The 19,976-nt window shown below is 41.7% G+C and overlaps 1 protein-coding gene across 1 annotated transcript in view; it reads right to left on the reverse strand.

The window, feature by feature from the left end:
* The window catches only part of TRABD2B (TraB domain containing 2B), a 261,330-nt gene that overhangs the window by 105,506 nt on the left and 135,848 nt on the right, over positions 1–19,976 (reverse strand). The window contains exon 3 of the mRNA XM_059478777.1: positions 14,411–14,557. Within this exon, the coding sequence (XP_059334760.1) occupies positions 14,411–14,557 (147 nt within the window). The remainder of the gene's footprint in view (positions 1–14,410; positions 14,558–19,976) is intronic.

Below are 19,976 nucleotides of genomic sequence, written 5' to 3' on the forward strand. Positions count from 1 at the left end.
TGCATGCACAGCCCATGAGGGGAACATCCCTCACTCACTGTGCTGAAACACGGTACAGTGATTCTGTTACTTGTATTAATTCCATCTCTGGTTTTCTACTATACAAAATTCCTGTACTAATTTTCTAAAACTTGCCTTTGGTTTTTGTTTTTCAGCCCACCTCTTCCCATTCCACTTGCTCGCATGACAACAATTTTTGTCTTATCCCACCCTCTTTGCTTATACTGCTTCTCCAAAAGTTTCCAGCAAGTCTTAGGGAGAAAAACTGATTTCCATCTTCCCAGTGACTCTCCTTAAAACTTTTTCATTGCAGCCCCACTGCATCACTCCTAATATATGTGAGGGATGAAGCAGGAGAGATTTCTCACCATGCATTATGCAGGATGAGTCTACACCTCACTCTGGATTCACACTAAAGGCTCTTCTCAGTTGAGTGAGACAGAAAAGGGGACCACATCTCCTGAACCAAGGAATCCTAAGGGGATGGAGATAACACTCCATGTAAGAGATCCTGCCTCTGCCTATTGGGTCTCACAGACCAGCTGGACCTTTGATTTTCCGAACCGCTTCTCAACCTGCTTTGCCAAATCACCATGCTTCTCACAGCATGTCCTTCTTTAAGGGTTCAGTCACATTATCCTGAGTTACTCCCTCCTCCACGCTTTCCAACATGGCTTGGCATCACCAGTGTAACCTGTGAACTCCTCAGAGCATGCAAGTACTTTGCACCTTGTTCTCAGTTTAGCCCTGAGCCAGCACTCAACAAGTAATAACTCCCATTAAGTCAGACCTCTTGGAGACACCAGTTTCCTGTGAAAGCCCAAGAAGTTACCTCTGTGTCTGGCAAGAATACCTGTTTGTCTCAAAGGGATGGAGGAGCAGACTGACGTGTCAAAGAGATAAAATGCTGCTGGCTACAGCAGCAAAGAACATAGTGGCTTCCATTCCTGGTGAAAAACAGGGGTAGATTTATATTGTAGGAATCAAGTCTGAGGAATGAGTAGCCATTTTACACTTGCAGTAACTTCTGTAATGCAAAGCCACAAATCAATTGGTCCATGGAGATTTCACAAACCTTTGCATCTCCTCTATACAGGCAGAAGTCAGGAAAGCCTTCAGGAGGAAGTGGAAGGTGACATTTTGTGGAAGCATCTGAAGGCTCAACACCTACATAATGGAAGTCTCTTCTTCCCTGCTTCTGGCTGAAAGGAAGTGAAGGCTGGAACCTGGTTTTGAATCACTTGAGATGCTTTGGGGAAAGCAAGGTACAGCCTTGCCTGTGAGCACAACCTGCTCCTACACAGAGCAGGAGCAGAGGTGCTGGGGGACCAAGCAGTCCCCCAGCTTTGTGCATCCCACTGGTGATGGAGGTCTAGATACCCAAAAAACAGATGTTGTATGAGGTCTTTGCCAAGAAGGGAAGCACCTTTCACTTCCTTGTACAACTCCATCACTTGCAATCCTATATCCACATTTAACCTATAGTTCCTTCTCTTTATCTAACTTAAAATACAGTACACAAAACAGGGACATTTACTTGCCTTCCCCCCCACCCCCCCTTTCCCTTTTTTTCCCTCTCTTCTGTGGGAGAAAGTTTGCCAATGGCAGAGAGATAAACTTAAAACCAAGGACTGGGTTTTGTCAATCTTTCTTTTGCTCACCCATGGAACAAGACAAAGGAAGACATCATCTAGAGAGGCACAGCATCAGCTACAGGTCCTGCTGCACTGCGTGCACTCCTGCATTTCTGATGCCTGGCAAAAATAAAATCTCCACGTGTGTTTCAGTGTGTGTGTGGCAGAGGACAGAAGATAAATGACTGCAGTAAGTATGCCCCTACACAGTAGTGCAACCACACTCTGAGCTGTGACACTTGCCCCATTAATCACCTCTGCTCCTCCCTGTATCCAGGTCCTTTCCACAGTGACACACACCATGCCTGGCTTCAGGGAGACAGCTGCTCCTGTTGATTTAAGAAACCCTTAAACCAGACAGGGATCAGGAAGTCAAGAAACAGTCACACGCAATTAGGAAACTCTTAACTGGAGCCAGAATTTAAGTTTGGAGGTTTTTTTGGAAAAGAGAAGATCTGTTATTTTCAAAAGATGGGCTAAATATGCACCAAAAGGATGTACCTTCCCCCTTCTACTTTTATTTTGTTTTCATTCTTTGAACAAATTAATTTTAACATTTTAATAATATGTATTTAACATTTTAATAACATTTTAATCTATTGGTTTTGAGCTGAGAGTGAATGATTGAGACACTTGCTGTGCCCCTGGTTGAGGGACTGATCTACTAATACCTGAATATTGCTACCAGTGTTTAAATGTACAATGGAGTGGATTATGTGTCCGTTGAAAAATCCAAACTTCTAATTTTGCTGTTCACCTAGGAGTGTAACAGCTGGATCAGGAGAAAAATGCATCACCTGGGATGTGCTCACTTCTAGTGGATACACATGACAAGAGATAAATAGATTCTTTACATCCAGTCTCTGCAAGCTGTGCAGTTTTCTGAGAACCCAACCAACGCATATTTATATATAATTCTAGTGGAAACTCAATAACGTATCTCACTGAGGCATTCAGAATAAAGAATATTTTGTTTTACTTAATAAGGTAGCACTCCTTTTTTCTATTCCCATTTCCTTTAGGTTACAGCTTTCCTATGGACAGTACAGATAGACTACAAACTCAGTCATTAGGTACACTCTGCACTTATAAGTTAAATTTTTAAGGTTAAAGAAAGGGACTCTGAGAATAAAAAAGAAATTCCAGCCTTACAAAAATTTCTTCCCCTCCCCACTGTCTGTGTAGTTTTACTTGAGTCAGTGTCCCTGATGGAATATATGTGTGGATAAAGCTCTGTACACACATCTGAGCTCACAGTGCTGTGGGATGTGGGCCATAATTCTTCACCTTTGAAGTCAGTGGGAGCTTTAGGGAGAAGAAAGAGGAAGGATTGTGGAGTGGTTATGACACTACCCTGAAAAAATGGTTCTGCTCCCATGGGTGATACAAATCTCTTACATGATCACAAGCATGTCATTTGGGTTTAAACCTTCAAAGGAAACTCAGCACTTAACCTCCACTAAGTGTCTTTGAAGCATTTGGCTTTATTCCTCCTGTGTCTCAAAAGTCCATCTGTAAAATGGGGACAGAGACTTTTCTAAAAAGACTTTCTACCTTGATGTTACGTACAAGGCACTGGCTCAGTCTAGCTCTGGAGGGACCCAAAGGAAGACCCAAAGTCCAACACAATGCTCAGCAGTAACCTCTCTTCCTATAAATTTCCACAGAGGCTTGGATTCTGCTGCAGTCATTAGCATAAGAGCTAACAAGATACTTTAGCTTAGAAAAATGCACCAGCCATAACTCAAGATCTATGCTATGCTTTCAGCTTTGTCTGTAGAGACAGAGAGAAAAAAAAGACAAAAAAAAAAAAAAAAAAAGAGAAAAGCAAAATATATTGGTGCAGAGTCTTTTATCGCATTTAGGGCTTACTGCCAAAGTTCAGATGAAAATTCATGGACACGGGACTACATTAAAAGTCCATTTTTAAAATTTACTATTTTTTAATATTTGGACAAATATTCTGGGGAGAGGCACAATGCCAGAGTTGTGAACATCTATCTGCAAATAATTTTTTTTGGACACACATAAGCACCATCATCTTTGATTACATTTTTTTTTACTTTGGATTTATTATCTACATTGGAACTGGCCTAGACTCAGTCCAGTATCAAATCATTATCATATGTGGAGTAACAGTGTTATCATTCCTACTCCTATGCACTACATTTCCCAATCCTCTGATAACCTTGTTTAGCCTCGTTCTGTTCCAGTGATGAGACTATTTCTGGAATGTGAATTCATTGTAATATTACATCAATCAAAAAATAACATTACCAACAATAGAATAAAGAGCTGTATGCCTTTCCTCACCAGCTTGTGCACAGAGGTGATCTTCAACCATAATTCTACTTGCAGATGGAAAAGAGGAAGCTGAGATAGGGAAATGGGAAGCCAGCCCTTCCATGAAACACACAGTGATCCTAAAACCCTTTCAGTTATTATCTTCCTGTATCTTGGTCAATCCTCCAGGCTTTTGAGACTCCTCTCTCCCACTGTCCTAATCAGTAGATGACTCAAGGATTTCCAGCCTCATCTCCTGAGAAATATCCAAACTTCAGACTGCTACATGTACAGCATCATTACTGACAGTTGCAAGGGAATCTCTTAATAAAACAAATGCCTTATTTCCTTATTTTTCCTTCTCTCACCAGAGGGTTCACAGCTAAACAGAGAAAACAGAAGGCAGCACACCCAGGGTCAAAAGGGACAGCTGTGGCAGGACAGGGAGCTGGCAATCAGCTTCCAGAGTTCCAGTCCAACACCCCAGTACAGACCCCATCCATCCCTCCCTGACAAGAGGGCTCTGCCTCCACACTCGTAATCCTTATCTCCAGTTGTGAGCAGGGAGTTGTTCCCAGATCACGACAACTGCATTAATTTTTTTTTAAACATTATAAAGATAAGGTTCACTTTATTAGTCTCCTGGTTTATGAGCTTTTCGTGGGCAGAGGCCAGAAGACAAGTAAGGGATCCCGCTTTGAAGGATTTTCCCTACACCATGCAGGTCAGGAACCTTTATACAGTTGACAGCTCTAGGAAAGATAAGGATCTCATGAGCTGACAGGCAGCTTATGGGGGCTGCCAGGGAGCCAGAACAGCATCCCAACACCCACTGGCTCCTCCAGCAAACTGAACAGCCCTAAATTCACACCAATCCTTCTTGGATCACAGGCTGACATCTGAGATCTAGTTATCATTCCTTTATGAAGGGAGGATACCCTCCTGTTAACCAGCCTTGACAAGGCATTGTGGCTTTTACTGCAGGGCTGCAAAATATACTGCTCTGGACTTGGAAGACACCTGTTTTCCTCTGATTTATGGACCCTTCTGGCATCTGGGAGAGCCATATCCTCTTACGGCAGCCTCTGATAGGAAGGATTGAAATAGTGCAAAGTGAATGGGCTGTGAGAACAAGTATCTCCACAAGGAGAACATGGCTGCCACAAAAGCAAAAGATGCTGCCAACTCAACTGGTTTTCCTCCAGCACTCCCAAGCTTCCTTAATGAGGGAGGGAGACCAGTAATGGCCAAGGAGGGAGTGTCAGGTTAATCTGATTTAACCCAAAAGCCCAAAGTTGGCAGCTGCCAAGAAGATAAGCTGTTTGTTATGGAAAAGGGAAACCAGGAAGGAGCAGTCTCCAGTTGGAGCATGTGATTAAGCCATTATGGCTTTCCCTTAAGCACTAAAATTTAAAGTCATATATTAGAAATCTGAGTGGACTGTAAAAGGAGTCTTTCATGTTTGAAGTAAAGTTCAGTTCCATCCCTTCTTTCCCTTTTCCAGAGTTGGAGGGAGGAAAAACACAAAAATACTTTTTTGTGCTTGAAGGGAAGTGAAGAACACAAGCAAGAACATTTCTTGGGACCAACTCTGGGAAGCCCTTTCTACCCATGAGCTCATCCCTGCCCACCTTCCATCAGGGCTCATGGTCCATAGATGTTGCAATTACACCACAGCTCAGGTTAGTGAGATTTCTCTAACTGGCCTCTTGGACTTAAGCTAGTGGGACACCCCTCAGCATGCCATGGCAACTTGAGTGAGAAGACAGAGTTTCAAATTGGCTACCTCAGACATAGGGGCCACTGGAGCATCTAAGCTTGTAAATGCAGGAAAATTAGGAGAAGATGTGGAGGGGAAGAGCAGGCTGAATGCCAGTGAAGTCTCTATGGAGAGTGAACAACACCTTTTAAAACCAGCTCTGCAGGTGACACAAAGGCTGCAGGAGTCATTGCTGGCCTGAGTGTAAAGCTGCCTGCAGGCAGGGTGGGCTGCAGCCCTTGGACACCCCTGTATCTGCAGTTTCAGCCCCCGCTGCACCTGCATGGACACCCTCCCTGGGAGCAAACCCATCCTGCCAGGGCTCTTCTTCCAGGTGGCACCTGGCCAAACAACAGCTGTGTGTCCTGCCTAGTACTACCTTCTCTGTTGATTTGGGCCAAAAGAAACCATGTTAAAAAAAAAAAAAAAAAAGGCAGAAAGGCCACAAGGATGGGCTGTGTGTCTCACACGCTCACAGCTTGGGGGGTGATACTTTACTTCTATCCCTGTTAAAAAAGACTTTCAACAAATCCCTGAGAAGTCATGACCTCCATGTATGTTTTCTATTTGTTTTTCCACACCAGTTAAATAGCTGCTTTGCAAGCACTTGGGAAAAAAAGGAAAAGAAGAAGCAAGCAACACCAACCCCTCCTCCAAGGCCTCCCTCCCCACCCCAACCCCATCCCTGCTCCCCTTGGCTGCGATGCCAAAATATGCAGCCGGCCTCTCTATCTGAATGAATGTTTTGATTAAAGAAGTCTTAACAAAACAGAGTCAGAACAATGATCCCGGCCCCCTTTCTGCAAGCTTCACCCAACTATGTGGAGTATATTTAGGACCAGATTACAGGGACCTGCTCATTAATTGACTAAGGATGACAAACCTGCAGTGTATGCAAATAAAGGTTTGGGTTTCAGAGGGGAGGGTAAATCTTAACAACCTAATGATGCTCCAGCCACACTTAAAACCCTTTTAACATTGGGATTTTTTTCAGGCCAGCTTTCATGAGCTTGCAAACATATGGAAAAGTTCACGTTTTTCTATTTCCCTTCCAAATGCTTTCTTTTCTTTGACAAAGAATATTTTTTTTCTGTTCAGACACTAAAACCATCACCTATTATATTGCCATGACACCCAAGTAAAGACACTGATCAAAGGGCAAAGCAGAGCAATAAAGTGAAAAAAATGGGACCAGAAGGTTTGGGTTTGGGGTTGGTTTATTAAAGAACTGAAATTCTTTTTCCAAAGGTATTTTTCATTTTGTCTTCTGTTACACAGTGGGAAAACAGTTGGTTAGTAGTGGGTACAAACTCAGATTTGGTTGTCTTGGACATGTATTGTTCAGGGCTCTTCAATGAGTTTCTTTCCATTCCTGTTTAGTGAGATTCTAGGAAAAGCTTGAATGTGTATGTGAAATTTGCAATATTATTTTAATCTGAGGTAAGTCTGATCCAAAATATATGATTTGCACAGTATCACATAACTTAGCAAGGAGCAGAAATCTGGTTCATAACGCCACAGCAGCTGGGCTGGACATGGGACCTCTGGAGCTGACCCTCCAGGGAGTGCATGCACTGCAGAGGTGGCTCTGCCTTCCTGGTTGGTCCTGGAGAAGGTCCAGGCTCCTCCCAGTCCAACCAGCTTTCCAGTTATGCTGGCATCTGAAACAAACTGGATTGTAGCTTTTGAACTGATTTTAACTGTCTTTAAGATGGGGTCACTTGAGAGGTCTAGTACCAGATGAAAAGATGGAGAACATCTTCAAGAAAGCCTTTAGAAGTGGAACAAGGACCAGTGAGGAGAAAAATAAGGAATAATTCTGATTAAGTTACCTCTGAAATGGATTTCTTTACATCCAAGCTGGTAGAACTCTACAAGGCTTTGGGTTTAGAAGATCTCTGTCTGAAGTCACCATCAGAGCTCAAACAGTTTACACTGGAGATACCTAATCTATGGCATTCACCATTTGGTAATGCACACTAACAGTGTCAGATGAGGAAATGTGTCCAGGGGTACCCAAGAACACAGTCCTGTCAATAATGTCTAACACTAATCCTGCCAAGCCCTGCCAAACCAAGCAAGCTGCCCCCTTGTCCCACTTTTCTCCCCCTCACAGTCATAATGAGGAGCAAATATAACTTCTAGATAAAACAAGGAGAAAGAAAAAGCACTTTGTACATTCAACAAACATGATACTATTTAAGATACTAACAAGTCTTTTTCATTTCTCTTTAACAGGTATTTCCAAAAAACACTTTATAAACCAGCTCTTTAAAAAGGGAAAGTAAATGCTTTACAGCAAACATACAGCACTGCACAGAAAGCAGCACCTTCGAATATTTTTTACCAATCACTCTTTCATACTCATTTATAGTCTATTCCCATACTAATAAATACAGATAGTCAACATTCCCTAAATGTTCTAATGTAAATCAGCCCTTTTCTGTAGGTAAATATGTTCTTTTTCTAATAACGCAGCAGTCTGCAAGAAAAATCTTAGCTTTTTAATGTCTTGTTCCAATTTCTCCATGACTCTCTCTTCTCTGACATTGCTTTCTTCATGGAAAGAGGAGGGAAAGAACTTCCAAGGTAAAACAACTCCAAATGCAAAGATGTCATGAACATTTTCGAGCAAGAACAGCCTATTTTCAAAACCTGTAGCATGAAAATTATCTGGGCATGTTCCAGATTATTAATAAAAAAACAATCTTTGCAATGTTTTCCCCAGCACTGTCATCAACAAGTAGACTTCACTCTCAATCTGGATCTGCAACCAATTTTCTGAAACCCATAAGTCAAAATACAATATTGCTCCAATCTGGAATCCTGTTCTGACATAATATGAAAATTAGACTCTGAAAATTTTGGCTCCACTCCTGTTTTTTCGTTCACTTCCAAATGCTCCCAGTGTACCAAAACACGGAGCTGTAACTCAGGTGCAAGTAGAAAGAAATTATGAACCCACCACAGCAGAGCAAGAGCTCTTCTGAGCTATGGGAAGGCAGCTCCTCTGCAGCAGCATCTCCAGAGAGCAGAAGGTAGAGGGCAGGGTCTGCTGGCTGTGGGCAGAGGCAGCACTGAGCACTCGTGTCACCTGGCATCAGGACTGCCATCAGCGTCCTTGTGACAAACACTCCTGGAGTGTGACTGGCCCTCTGCCTGGACACACAATGGGAAACTCGTGGGATGGCTCCCCTGGGCTGGATACAGCCTTGCACTGGCTTTTCTGGAGAGCCCACAATCATTTTCCCTGGAAGAACGAGAGGCTGGGCCAGTTCGCCTGCACTTTGTTAGGGCTGAGAACGATAAGATGATTCCAGAGCATTGCATTACAATAGCTCAGCCTTCAGTTCATGGATTTATCTTCCTCTGCCCTAGATAAAACTCCATTCCTTGGACAAATTAGGTCTGCTTGTCATTCAACACTCTACCTAATGGTCTCAGCTGTGTGTTTCTGCAGTTACTGAAGCTGGAGCATTCCACAGATAGTTCTCATTGATTTGAGAAGTGAGCCAGAAATCCAGTTGTATTTTATCCAAAATGACAATAGGGCAAGTTAATGATGTAATTAGAATTATCAGGACCCTTAAATTTTAAAGGACAGGTTTCAGCAAAGAATGATAACATTTTTAAAGGGATATGTAACACAACCTGGTGATTTATAAACAGCAAGTGCCTTGTGAAGTGAGGCACTAAACATTTTCTTCCTCAGTTTAGGGAGGCTGATACTGACACGGGCTTAGTTTATGAATCTCTAATGTCATGTTATCAAGACCATCATATGCTTTTCAGAAGGTAACACTTACTATCTAAATCCATCCACGGCATTTTCAAACTGCAGAGACAACTTGAGATATGGATGGCATCATTTGATAAGGTATCCAAAAAGCTGGGTTGTTTCTGATGGACACAGCTTGAAGAAGGAGGCACAGCCCCTGAGAGGGGCTGGGAGCTGTCTGTATGCTGTGGTGACCACCAAACAACTTCACTGCACAGCTTGTTTAACCATGTGGATGAAGTCAAGACCTTACACCTGCTGTCAATGAGAAGATTTTTATGCTGCGCTGAGCACAAAGAGTGTAAAATGGGTTAGTCACTCACTTTATTTATTCACTTTGATATCCAGTGATGGCTGGGCCTGCTGGATGAATACAAATCCTGCTGAAAGCATGGAAATATTCTCCTTTACTTCACTGGGCTCTCAATGCAATCTAACATACAAACCATAAAGGCTCCGTGGATGAAGGATGCTTTGGAAGTGTCAGGAATGACTCTTACCCCATGCTGTTTACCCTAAATGGGACAGGCAGAATGAAACCTGGGTAGTTGGGCCAGTAGAAATTGTCTACAAAGTGATCAGCAAAGCTGCAGGTCACTGACAGGCCACATCAGCAATGAGAAAGGAAAAACCATCTTCTCCTGGGACAGGACCCTCTCCTCATGTCAGGAGAATAGCTGGAGACCACAGCCACAATTTTTGGGAAAGGCTGAAGGACAAAAATCTAAGTCTTGGATTTTCAATTTTCCTCTTAATAAAGAGTACATAGTGGTACAAAGAAACATAGAACAAACTAATTCAATTCTGGCAAAGATGAATTTGCTTTACAGAACTGTCCTTAAAAACTGAATAGCTCAAAACTGACCACAGGAAGTAAGTGGTGCAAAAAAACCCACACAATAAATTGTTCCGCACCCTACTTTTTCTTCACGGAGCCTTTAGGTCATTAGGCAATTTCTCAGCTGTCTCAGGTAAAAAAAGTTTCATTTGGAGAAAGATAATTTTCTAATTTTGAACAAACAGATTTTTTGCATTTCAGTACTTCTGAACACACTGACCTCAATTCCCTAGTGAGAGCTTCAGGCAGAATACAGAAGTTAAAACTACTGATCTAATCCAATCCAATCCATTTTTGCTTTTAGGAAACATTTATAAAAGCAGAGAAAGAAGCTGACTTCTTCAAGGGGAAAAATAGTCTGGAGAAAGAGCAGAAAATACATCCATCCTATTTTAGCTTAGAATACTTTCTCTTTGGTATCATTTTGACTCTCTGCCCAGAAGCCTCAACATAAGCCTCTTGATTGCAAAAGTCACAAGAGAATCAAGTGTTTGAAGAAGGCTATTTAAAAAAGAGAGATGTTCCCTACTGCATTTTGGGTCATAGTATAACGTATTAAATTCACCCCCATAAAGTTTTACTAAGTTTAAATATGGATTTTTACATTTGGAAAAATGTTGCTTGCAAACAAATTTTTTAAAAAACGGAGAGGGAGAGGAATGATGAACATAGTATAACCACAGGAAAGCAGAGGTGTTTCCTCTTTCACTGTTCTTAATTAAAATAAAATTTTAAAAACCCACTGAAACTGAGATGGATTTGTTTATTCCTCTGCTTTCATCAGGGCTGGTGGCTCTGAGAAATGAAAGGAGGACATGGGGCCCTGCTCACACCCCTTCATTCTGGGCACCCTGTCTAAGCTGCAATTCTCAAACCCAAGGTGAGCAGCATCTCCCTGGGGTGGTCCTGTCCGTACCCATGAGTGACAAAGGAGCTGTCCTGTGACCTAAAACCTGCTTTGGACTAGGAAGTACCTTTTCTTGCACCTTTCCTCCCAGCATCATCCTGTCTATGCAGCCCCTTGGCACAGTCTTGGTCCCTGAAGGACTCTGCCCTCTCCTCCCAAATGCTGCAGGACTCAGGAATGTGCAGGAAACCTCACACTTTTCAAACTCTCCTGGGGAGGCTGTAGAAGCTCAAGGAAATTATCTGTAACACGTCAGGTCAACAGTGCCAGTATTTCCTTTTTGCTCCAAGATAATTTTTGCACTAAAATGCACCTCAGCATCTTGCAGACAGCTACTGAGGCTGCTTCATCTCTGAAGAGTCACACTGGAGGCATTTAGGAAGTTACTGCACCCACATAAATACTCTCACTCTCCCTGACACTGTCCCCATAGCAACCTTGGGCTTTGTCACCTCCTTCCCAGTCCATTACAGCCACCTCAACCAACAGCTCTGAATGGAGCCAACTGATGGACAGTTTGCCTTTATTCTGCAGCTCCTGATAACCTTCAAGGGACAATGAATAACCTTAAACAGCATCCCAAATTAGTCCTCAAAGAGTGAGTCTCATCCTTTTGCAGTTCTCCTGAGCTGCCCCAGATGGAGCTGAATACCCTGGCCTCCAGCATTCACGTGGGTTTGATTCTTACAACCCCATTCCTGATCTTTTGTTCCCTTCTATTGGGTATTTCAAAGTTGTGTTAACAGCACCAGCTTCAACTCTTATCAGGCCTCTAAAGAGCTGGGCCAGCAGCTGAATACCATGGAAGAAGGGACACATCTTCTGAAATCACTGTGGCACTCTTGTCCCAGGACTGGCATGGGCACCTGCCCTGAACTGCAACAGACTCAGCACATGGTAAATCCCTGTGCCTACATTTAATGTCTCCAGAGAGAGATCTCACAGGGAATCTCTCATGTGTAATATCTGAGTCAGGCTAATCTAATTTGCTAACCAAATGGCAAAAACTCTCCATGACAGAGTCTTTCATCCTGGCAAAAAACCACAGAGAACAAACTTTGGAATGACCCCAACTGGCAAAACCTGACTTGAATAGGGAGTTTATTTTACATTTTAATTTTCTATTTTGTTCTGCTTGCAGTTAAAATAAATGGTATAGAGCTGGTTTATAAAAACACTACCAAACAAAAAAACTCTTTACCCAACAGTACTGCACAATATTTAGAGTTCTGCAGGGACCAGTATACATAGAGGGATTTTAATTTTCCATGGCCTGTAAGCGTTATAATCTCCATCAACTGTGTGCACTCTGGGACCATGACTAACACCAGTGCTTGAACTCTGACTGGTTGTTGGCTTCTTTCTTCTGTCTTTAACACTGTTTTGAAACTCACACTTAATCCAATAATTTGCAGGAATAAAGAAGTTTTTACAACAAACGGCTCCTCTCAAGTCTAACCCACAGGTCTGTTACAGGACAATGTGTCAATAAATCAGAGGTGTCTGTGAGTCCATGCAACTGCTATGAATGACCACAACTCATCTTAGGGACAAAGGCTTTACTTATTAAGAGAAATTACAGAGATTAAAAGGTAACACCAGGACTGTCTTCATGGGTTTGACTACCAGCAGTCCTTTCATAGCATCCATGGCAAATATTCCACTACATCTTGCTTGTTAATTCCTTGTTTATCATGTGTGCTGTGTCTCAACATTTCAGGAATAGTTATAATCACTGATTTCTCTAGGAACCTCTAAAGTCATGAGTTCTCCACCTTTTCTAATTCATATTCCCCATCTTTAAAGACATATTCCTACCCAAGTTGCTTTCTCCCCTCACTTTTCAGTGCAAAGCTGACCAGAATGAACAGCTCTGGCAGCTTTGGTATGGCACAGTCTTGTGTTTCAGTACTGCCACACCAACCACTCTGGTATGTCCTGCTCAGTCATGCTAAAACAATGCTGCATTTTCTAGGTCTGAGTTAACTGGGACACCAAAGGGGTTTTATCCTATGTTGAGGCCCCACTTGCTTGCCCAGCTGTTCTGCTGAGAAACAAGTGACCCACAGAGGCCTGTGCAACTCAAGATAGTGATGGCAAGATAAAAATGTCTGAGAGACCTCTGCCCCAATCTGCAGACTGACCTTACTTTGTCTCAATTCTCTCTGGAAGTCACACAGCTCTCCTTGATTTGCATTTGCTATCATGGACTGCTATCATGATTTAATTCTTTCACTGGCAAGAAACATACAATAGTGTGGCTGTCAAATTTACACAGGTTTGCCCCAAGTGAGTCACTGCGCCTGAGACTGGAATCTGGGAATACTGGTCCCAAAAAAAGGAGATGTTGGAGATGACATCCAAAGACCAAGTTTTCATAGAATTAACTGGAAAGGAGAAAGAGGAATCTCAGTTTGCCATGAAGCATCAAACTGGTCTGGAAAGCAGATTTCTGCTCCCTTGAGAGTTTTTAATAGCTTTGGATAACTAAGATAAACAGAGACTGAAGGGCTGTATGAGACACACACAGAATTATTGAATTATGACATGTTTGAGAGGTTATTTACTTTACAGAGTATTTACATAAGGTCCACTTCCTCTTCATATATATGCTCAAACATTACAAAGATTCCCCCTCCACCCTTAATGAGGAGTCTGCATTCAACAGCCTCAAACATCCAGAATTAACCTTTTTTCAAGAACATCCCTTGGAAAGTTTTCCAGGCAGTCCATTCCTTGTTCCTAGTAACAAGCAACAGGACAAGATGAAACAGCCTCGAGTGGCACTGGGGGAGGTTTGGATTGGACATTAGGAAAAATTTATTCATCAGAAGGGCTGTCAAGCATTGGAACAGGCTGCTCAGAGAAGTGTTGGAGACACCATCCCAGGAGGTATTTAAAAGATGTGTGGATGTGGTGCTTGGGCACACGGTTTAGCTGTGGACTTGGCAGTGCTGGCTTAGCAGTTAACTCAATGATCTTGGAGGTCTTTTTGGACCTAAACCATTCAATGGTTCCCCAGAGCCTGAGCAAAACCAGGGAAATTCCACTCTCTCACCAGGCAAATGAGGCACGTGTGGAAAGAAAACACAGGGCATTAAAAGGAAGAGGGGAAAGAGGGATCAGAATATGAAGTGATGACTGGGATATTGCTATTGAAGCAGCTGATTTTTCCTCAATTCTCTGGCCCATCTGGAACAATTCCGCTCACCTGAGAAGTGTCATGGTTGAATATCACAGCATTCAGGTCTCCACAGTTGTAGTGCTTGATGAGATCCTCAGTGGTGTAAGGGGCCTGCAAACTCCCTGCTCGAAGGCTTTCGTGTTGGAGCAGAGTCTGGTTTAGAGCAAACAGCACCTGCAGAAACACAGGCAGGAAAAGAGAGAAAAAGTTAAAGACAGTAGGAATCAAAACAACAAAGACTAAAGGACAAAACTTTGAAAGACTTTCCTGCACCTGAAGTCTATTTCCTTTATCCATTCTGGCCCACAGTAACAAGGGATGATCTTTAGGCATTCCCAAGTGGAAAAGCATCAGGTGCAAGACCCCATAATATTCTTCATGGAGTATAACTTCACAACAGACACATATTGCTCAGAGGTCAGAGTCTCAAAACTCTTGGGCTCTCTGTGCTGGTTAATTTACTTCGTGACAGACCCTGGAATGGAAACTCCCCTAAATGAGGAAAAGTCTAGTGCCTCTGGCTGTTTTCTGTATCCTAGCTTAAATCCAAAGCCCAAACTCAGCTGACAGGTTTTTGAGAAAAAATTCAAAATCTTCTGAACTTCTGAAATCAAAGGTGTTGTATTGGAACTTTGTGCACACTTGTAATAACAGAAACTTTAGGAAATTCATTATTAGTCTCCCTCCTTTTGTCTTTCTTCCTTCACCCACCCATTTGCAAAGTGAGAACAAACAGATCTCTAACACTGTCCCAGCAGACTGGTTCAGTATCCCCAAACCAAACCTGAAAAAAAAGCCAAAAAAGCAGAAGCACTATTTACTGTGCCATTTTGGGTAACCGAAAAAAAAAAAGCCCTTAAATATTAGATTTTTTCCCTTGAATTACCAAACAAAGCCTTAAAAAACCCAAGCAAACAAACAAAAAAAACCCCCCACGCCTCCCCAACCAAAAAAAAAATCAAATAAAACCAAATAAAAAAGGACCACTACATTTCACATCAAGTACCAAAAATCTTTTCAGATTTGTGACAGACTGGGGGAGTAATAAATACCAGTTATTGAACCACCAAGTCTGGGCTCTACATCTTCTGCTTTCCAAGAACCTTCTGAAGAAACTTGATAAAAAGTAGATGAATAAATCAGATGAACAGCAGTGAAGGCATTTGTCATGAACTATATAAATAAACAAACACACTTTTCCTAAAATAAAGTGGAATGTGGCGACTGTGAATTCAGACTTCTGAAAAATTACATTGATGTGTCATTTTTCATGAAAAGACTCCTGCACCCCTCAGTCTCATATTTCACCATTTTTAAGCTTTTCTCATTTATAACAGCAGTGCCCCATCCTTCCCAGAGAATAACAATCATCTCAAAATCTGGGCAAGGTAATCCCTGCTGAGCTCCAGTCTGGGACCTGAATTCTTACCTTCTTAAATTTTAGCAACTGAACCCACTTCAAGGACTGAACCCAAGAGGAGTTTAAAATCAGCAATTTACATATGCATTTGCAGGATGGAAGTTTTTCTTAGCTTAAAATTATGATTCCCATTGAAGTTTATCTGAAGGTGAAGGAGAGGAAGTTGCAAAATCTCATGTATATAAAAAAGAGTATTGGATATTTAATTATTAATAATAACATTGATAATGTTAGTAATATTAATAATAACAAAGGATCTTCAGGGCACTAACAGCCTCAATAAAAAGCTGTTACATGCTAAGTAACATACACAAATTGGGCTGAGGAAAAGCAAATGCTAGCTTTTAATTTACTTTAAAAAAAATGAAAAAGATGGTCTTTCAACTGAACCTGTTATACCTCAATTTGGCAATCAGTTCCCCATTAAGAGCAAAGCCTAAAGGATTTCCTTGCTCAGATCTAAAGGTCTCTTCAGGCTTTTCTACAAAGAGATCAACCTTTCCCAGGACCACAGCTTGAAGTTAAGTATCTTCCTAACTTAGTTTTTCTCTAATTTTAAAAATATGCAAAAAACACAGTTTGAAGAATTTCTAACGTTTGAAAGGATCTGAGCTTTTTCTTTTTCCCCTAAGGGCTACAGCTCAAAGAGGAAATGGTTCATCCCAGGATTTCCTGGGGATTCTAAACATTTTGACTAATAAAAATAAAAGCTTAGAAAAACACTGACAGGAAAAATGAGAGCAGAGGTTTTCCCAAAATGCTTTTAGCAAAATCCTTCTCATTTTTGATTTTTTAAACAATGGAAGTTACTGGATTTTTATATACAAAAATATGTATACACACAGGCACACACACATATACAAACCACCACCAAGCCCTGAGGCAAGACTGTGTGTTTTTTGATAAAATATTAAGAAGGCAATAAACAAATCCTTACTTACTTTACTCCCTATGCCTTTCCCCCTTCTTTTTTCTTTTTTTTTTCTTTTTTTTTCTTTTTTTTTCTTTTTTTTTTTCCTTTTTTTTTCTTATTCTGGGGAAACCAGTCCTGTGCATTAATGCTGTGGGTCTTTCTCCTGTGAATAAGTTTGAACCTACTGCATTATTTCTGTCACATTTACCGGGGGTTAGAGATCTTGAAGAAAATTGTCTATGTGCTCGTCAAAAATCAGCCTGCAGAGAAGTTCACCATACAAGTTCAGTTCTTATAAGACACCAAATGAGAGAGAATGAGTTATTTTGCAGTTTTTGGCAGATGGCCCCCCATGATTTCATTGGTGGCAGGACATTAATTTCCCTGCTTTCTGCCTCAGAGCAGCTTTGGGGACCAGAGGTGATGCTGGCCACCAGCTGAACCCATCCAGCACGCTGCTGTCACTGTGGGGAGCTCAGCACTGGATTCAAAATTCTGCCCCAAAAAAAGCTACTCCAGAGATTTTATTGTAGGAGGAAAGTTAAAATCAGAAATTTTAACACTTGGACATGCTAAAGGAAAAATGTAATTAACCAATTTCTAGAGAAGCCATAACCACCATGGATTTTGGTTGGGTGGCTCAAAACAAATTTAAAGAGAAGTGGGGTCTCACCACGGTTGCCTGCTTCCTGGCTGGATTTGTAGACCATTTCCTTCAGAGTCAGGTTAAAGCCAGCTTAAAACCCGAATTTATTTTTCCTTACTGTTCAGATAATGCCACAAAAACAACGCTGTTTCCTTCCCTTCTCTCTATCTTAATATCACTGACCCCACGACCCCCAGGCTAATCCTCTATCTGAGTTAAATCTCCCAGAGCTGGCTGAGATTACTGAACAACTGATGAGTTCAAAATAAACACACTTAGAGTGACTGCCTACACACAGTCCCACCTAATAAACAGAGCAGACAGGATTTGTTCTGAGAAGCCATGGGAAGTTATGACTTTGGCTCTTGGGAAACGCATTTTATTCACACAATTTATGGTGCTCACCCTGGTGTGCTTTGAAGACATTTTCGCATGTCTGTCTCTGGCCCCACTGCTTGTGACTGACCAACCTTTTAATCTGGGTGGTGTCATTGCCCCAACACAGAGATTTTATTTGGAGACACCAGCTCAGCCCTCAGGGCAGTCCTGTTTTACTGTCAGTGGGAGTGGGTCCCACTAGTCCAACACAGTCCCAGGGACCACTGGTCCAGACATTTTTGGAGTGGTTTTGCTCAGCCTTCAGACCTCTCAGGGGCTGGACCAGTGAAGACCTTCACTAACAGCTTTACTGATCACTTTGGCACTCACACAATATTCCCCTTCTCTGTGCTTCTGGATTATAGATCCAGGAGTCACACAAGAACAGAAGGAATGGGTTACAAAAGCAAACCTCCCATATAAATCAACTTGAATGTTTATGGTGTTTAACTTTCACCTTCAAAAAGACAGAGGATTATAAAACCTCCAAAGCACATACAAAGCAAGTAGACAAAACTGCAGTGAGTCCTAAGGTCTTGAGACTCTAGGCACTGGCCAGAAGTGATGCTATAAGCAGTTGTCCTTGGGATAGTCTGAATATTGTTCTGCAAACACATTGGTGAGGTTGGAGGTTTGATTTTATGTGATAATTTAATGAGAGTTGTTTTTTAGGGATGTAAACCTAATCTACAGAAAGAGATCTAGAGAACCACTGCCACCTTTCTCAAGAGAGAGAAGTGAATAAATGTGTGTGTCGAATGGGCTTAGGAACACTCCAGCCTTTCCACTAGAAAAAATTTTTCTAGTGAAAAACTGAACTTGGGTTTGAGAGAAAAGCTAGATGAAAATGCCATTTGTTCCAAGGTACTCTCACAACCAGTCACATATAGTGTTTTTTGTGCCAGGCCAGCAGCTTCAAACTGGGCTTTTGAAAGCTCCTGAAGGCAAGCACCATGTTAGTGCTGTATGTGATAGCTAGGGAGGAGAAATCACAGCCTCTGTGCCAGAGATTTCTCCTTGCCTGTGTTCTGTACATTTGTCTCTATCTGAGGAGCATAAGAAGGCCTGGGACACAAAAACCAAGCTAACCCTCATCAAATACATCATCATTCCTGGTTACATCAGCGGTGAACAGGTGGACCTGTCCACCTGTGGAATCAAGTGGAAAGGCTGCCAGGTCCACCTCTTCGACTTTTCTAACTAAAGCCTCAAATAATGCCACAATGAAAAAAAAAAAAAACTTTGTGGGAACATCTAATAAGCAACTGTAAAATAAGACAAGGAAACCTTATTAACAGATAAAATGCTTGAGTGGTCCTAAACCTTCCTATGAAATATATTGCTAATAAAACAGACAACAAATTCAGGAATTACAACACAAGAAACACATTTTTTGTTAAGCTTTAGACAAATTGGAGCTGTGTTCTTCTGGTGTATTTGCTATACAGGAGACTTGAAGATGAAAGGCAACACTAGGAAAACTCTCAGGCCAAGCTTTGCATTCACAGGACTCCAGTAGCAGGAATTACAGGATGACCCCTGCACAGACCCATGATTAATAACAATACCACAAAAACAAGTACTTAAATTTCACACTATGATGTCAGCTCTTGAGCAGGCAACTTATTGTTTTCCTTTGCTCTCTCGTTTGGACACGTGCCACCACAATGCAAACACTAAATAAGCATTACTGGAAGTGTTTGAGTGACTATATCCTGCCAGTGCCAAGATTGCAATTCCAGAAAAGAAATACCCACTCTCCTACTTGGTTCAAAACAAACTGCAATATAAATATTGAGATATATACAGTTCTGCAGGGGTTCTCCTTTCTTAGTTATCCTAATCTCTGATCAAACAGAAAATCAAATATACAGTTTCAGGTCAAAATAGTTACTTGGGAAAAAAAAAATAGAAGAAAGAAAAATGCAAGTCCCTGATTTTCCAGATTAATGAAAAGCAATAAAAGTACTTGCCCAAATCTGTTCAGTTCCATTGGTTTCCAGAAGACGGGTTTCCCTTTTCCTTGAATCTCTTGCGCTATTGCTAGGAATTAGTGAGCTGTGAAACTCACCTAATGAGGTCAGCATCAGGAAATAGCTCTGGAAAAATAGGTCCTGGGGGATCTACTAAAGGACTCCCCCAGTGTCCAAACGAAATCCTGGATGCATTGGCACATTGTACAGCCGTGGCTGTGGGAGGAACGTGCCCAGCTTTGTTGTTGTTTTTCCTATAAAGG

Source organism: Ammospiza nelsoni, chromosome 9, assembly GCF_027579445.1.
Source record: "Ammospiza nelsoni isolate bAmmNel1 chromosome 9, bAmmNel1.pri, whole genome shotgun sequence".
NCBI classification, from domain to species: domain Eukaryota; kingdom Metazoa; phylum Chordata; class Aves; order Passeriformes; family Passerellidae; genus Ammospiza; species Ammospiza nelsoni.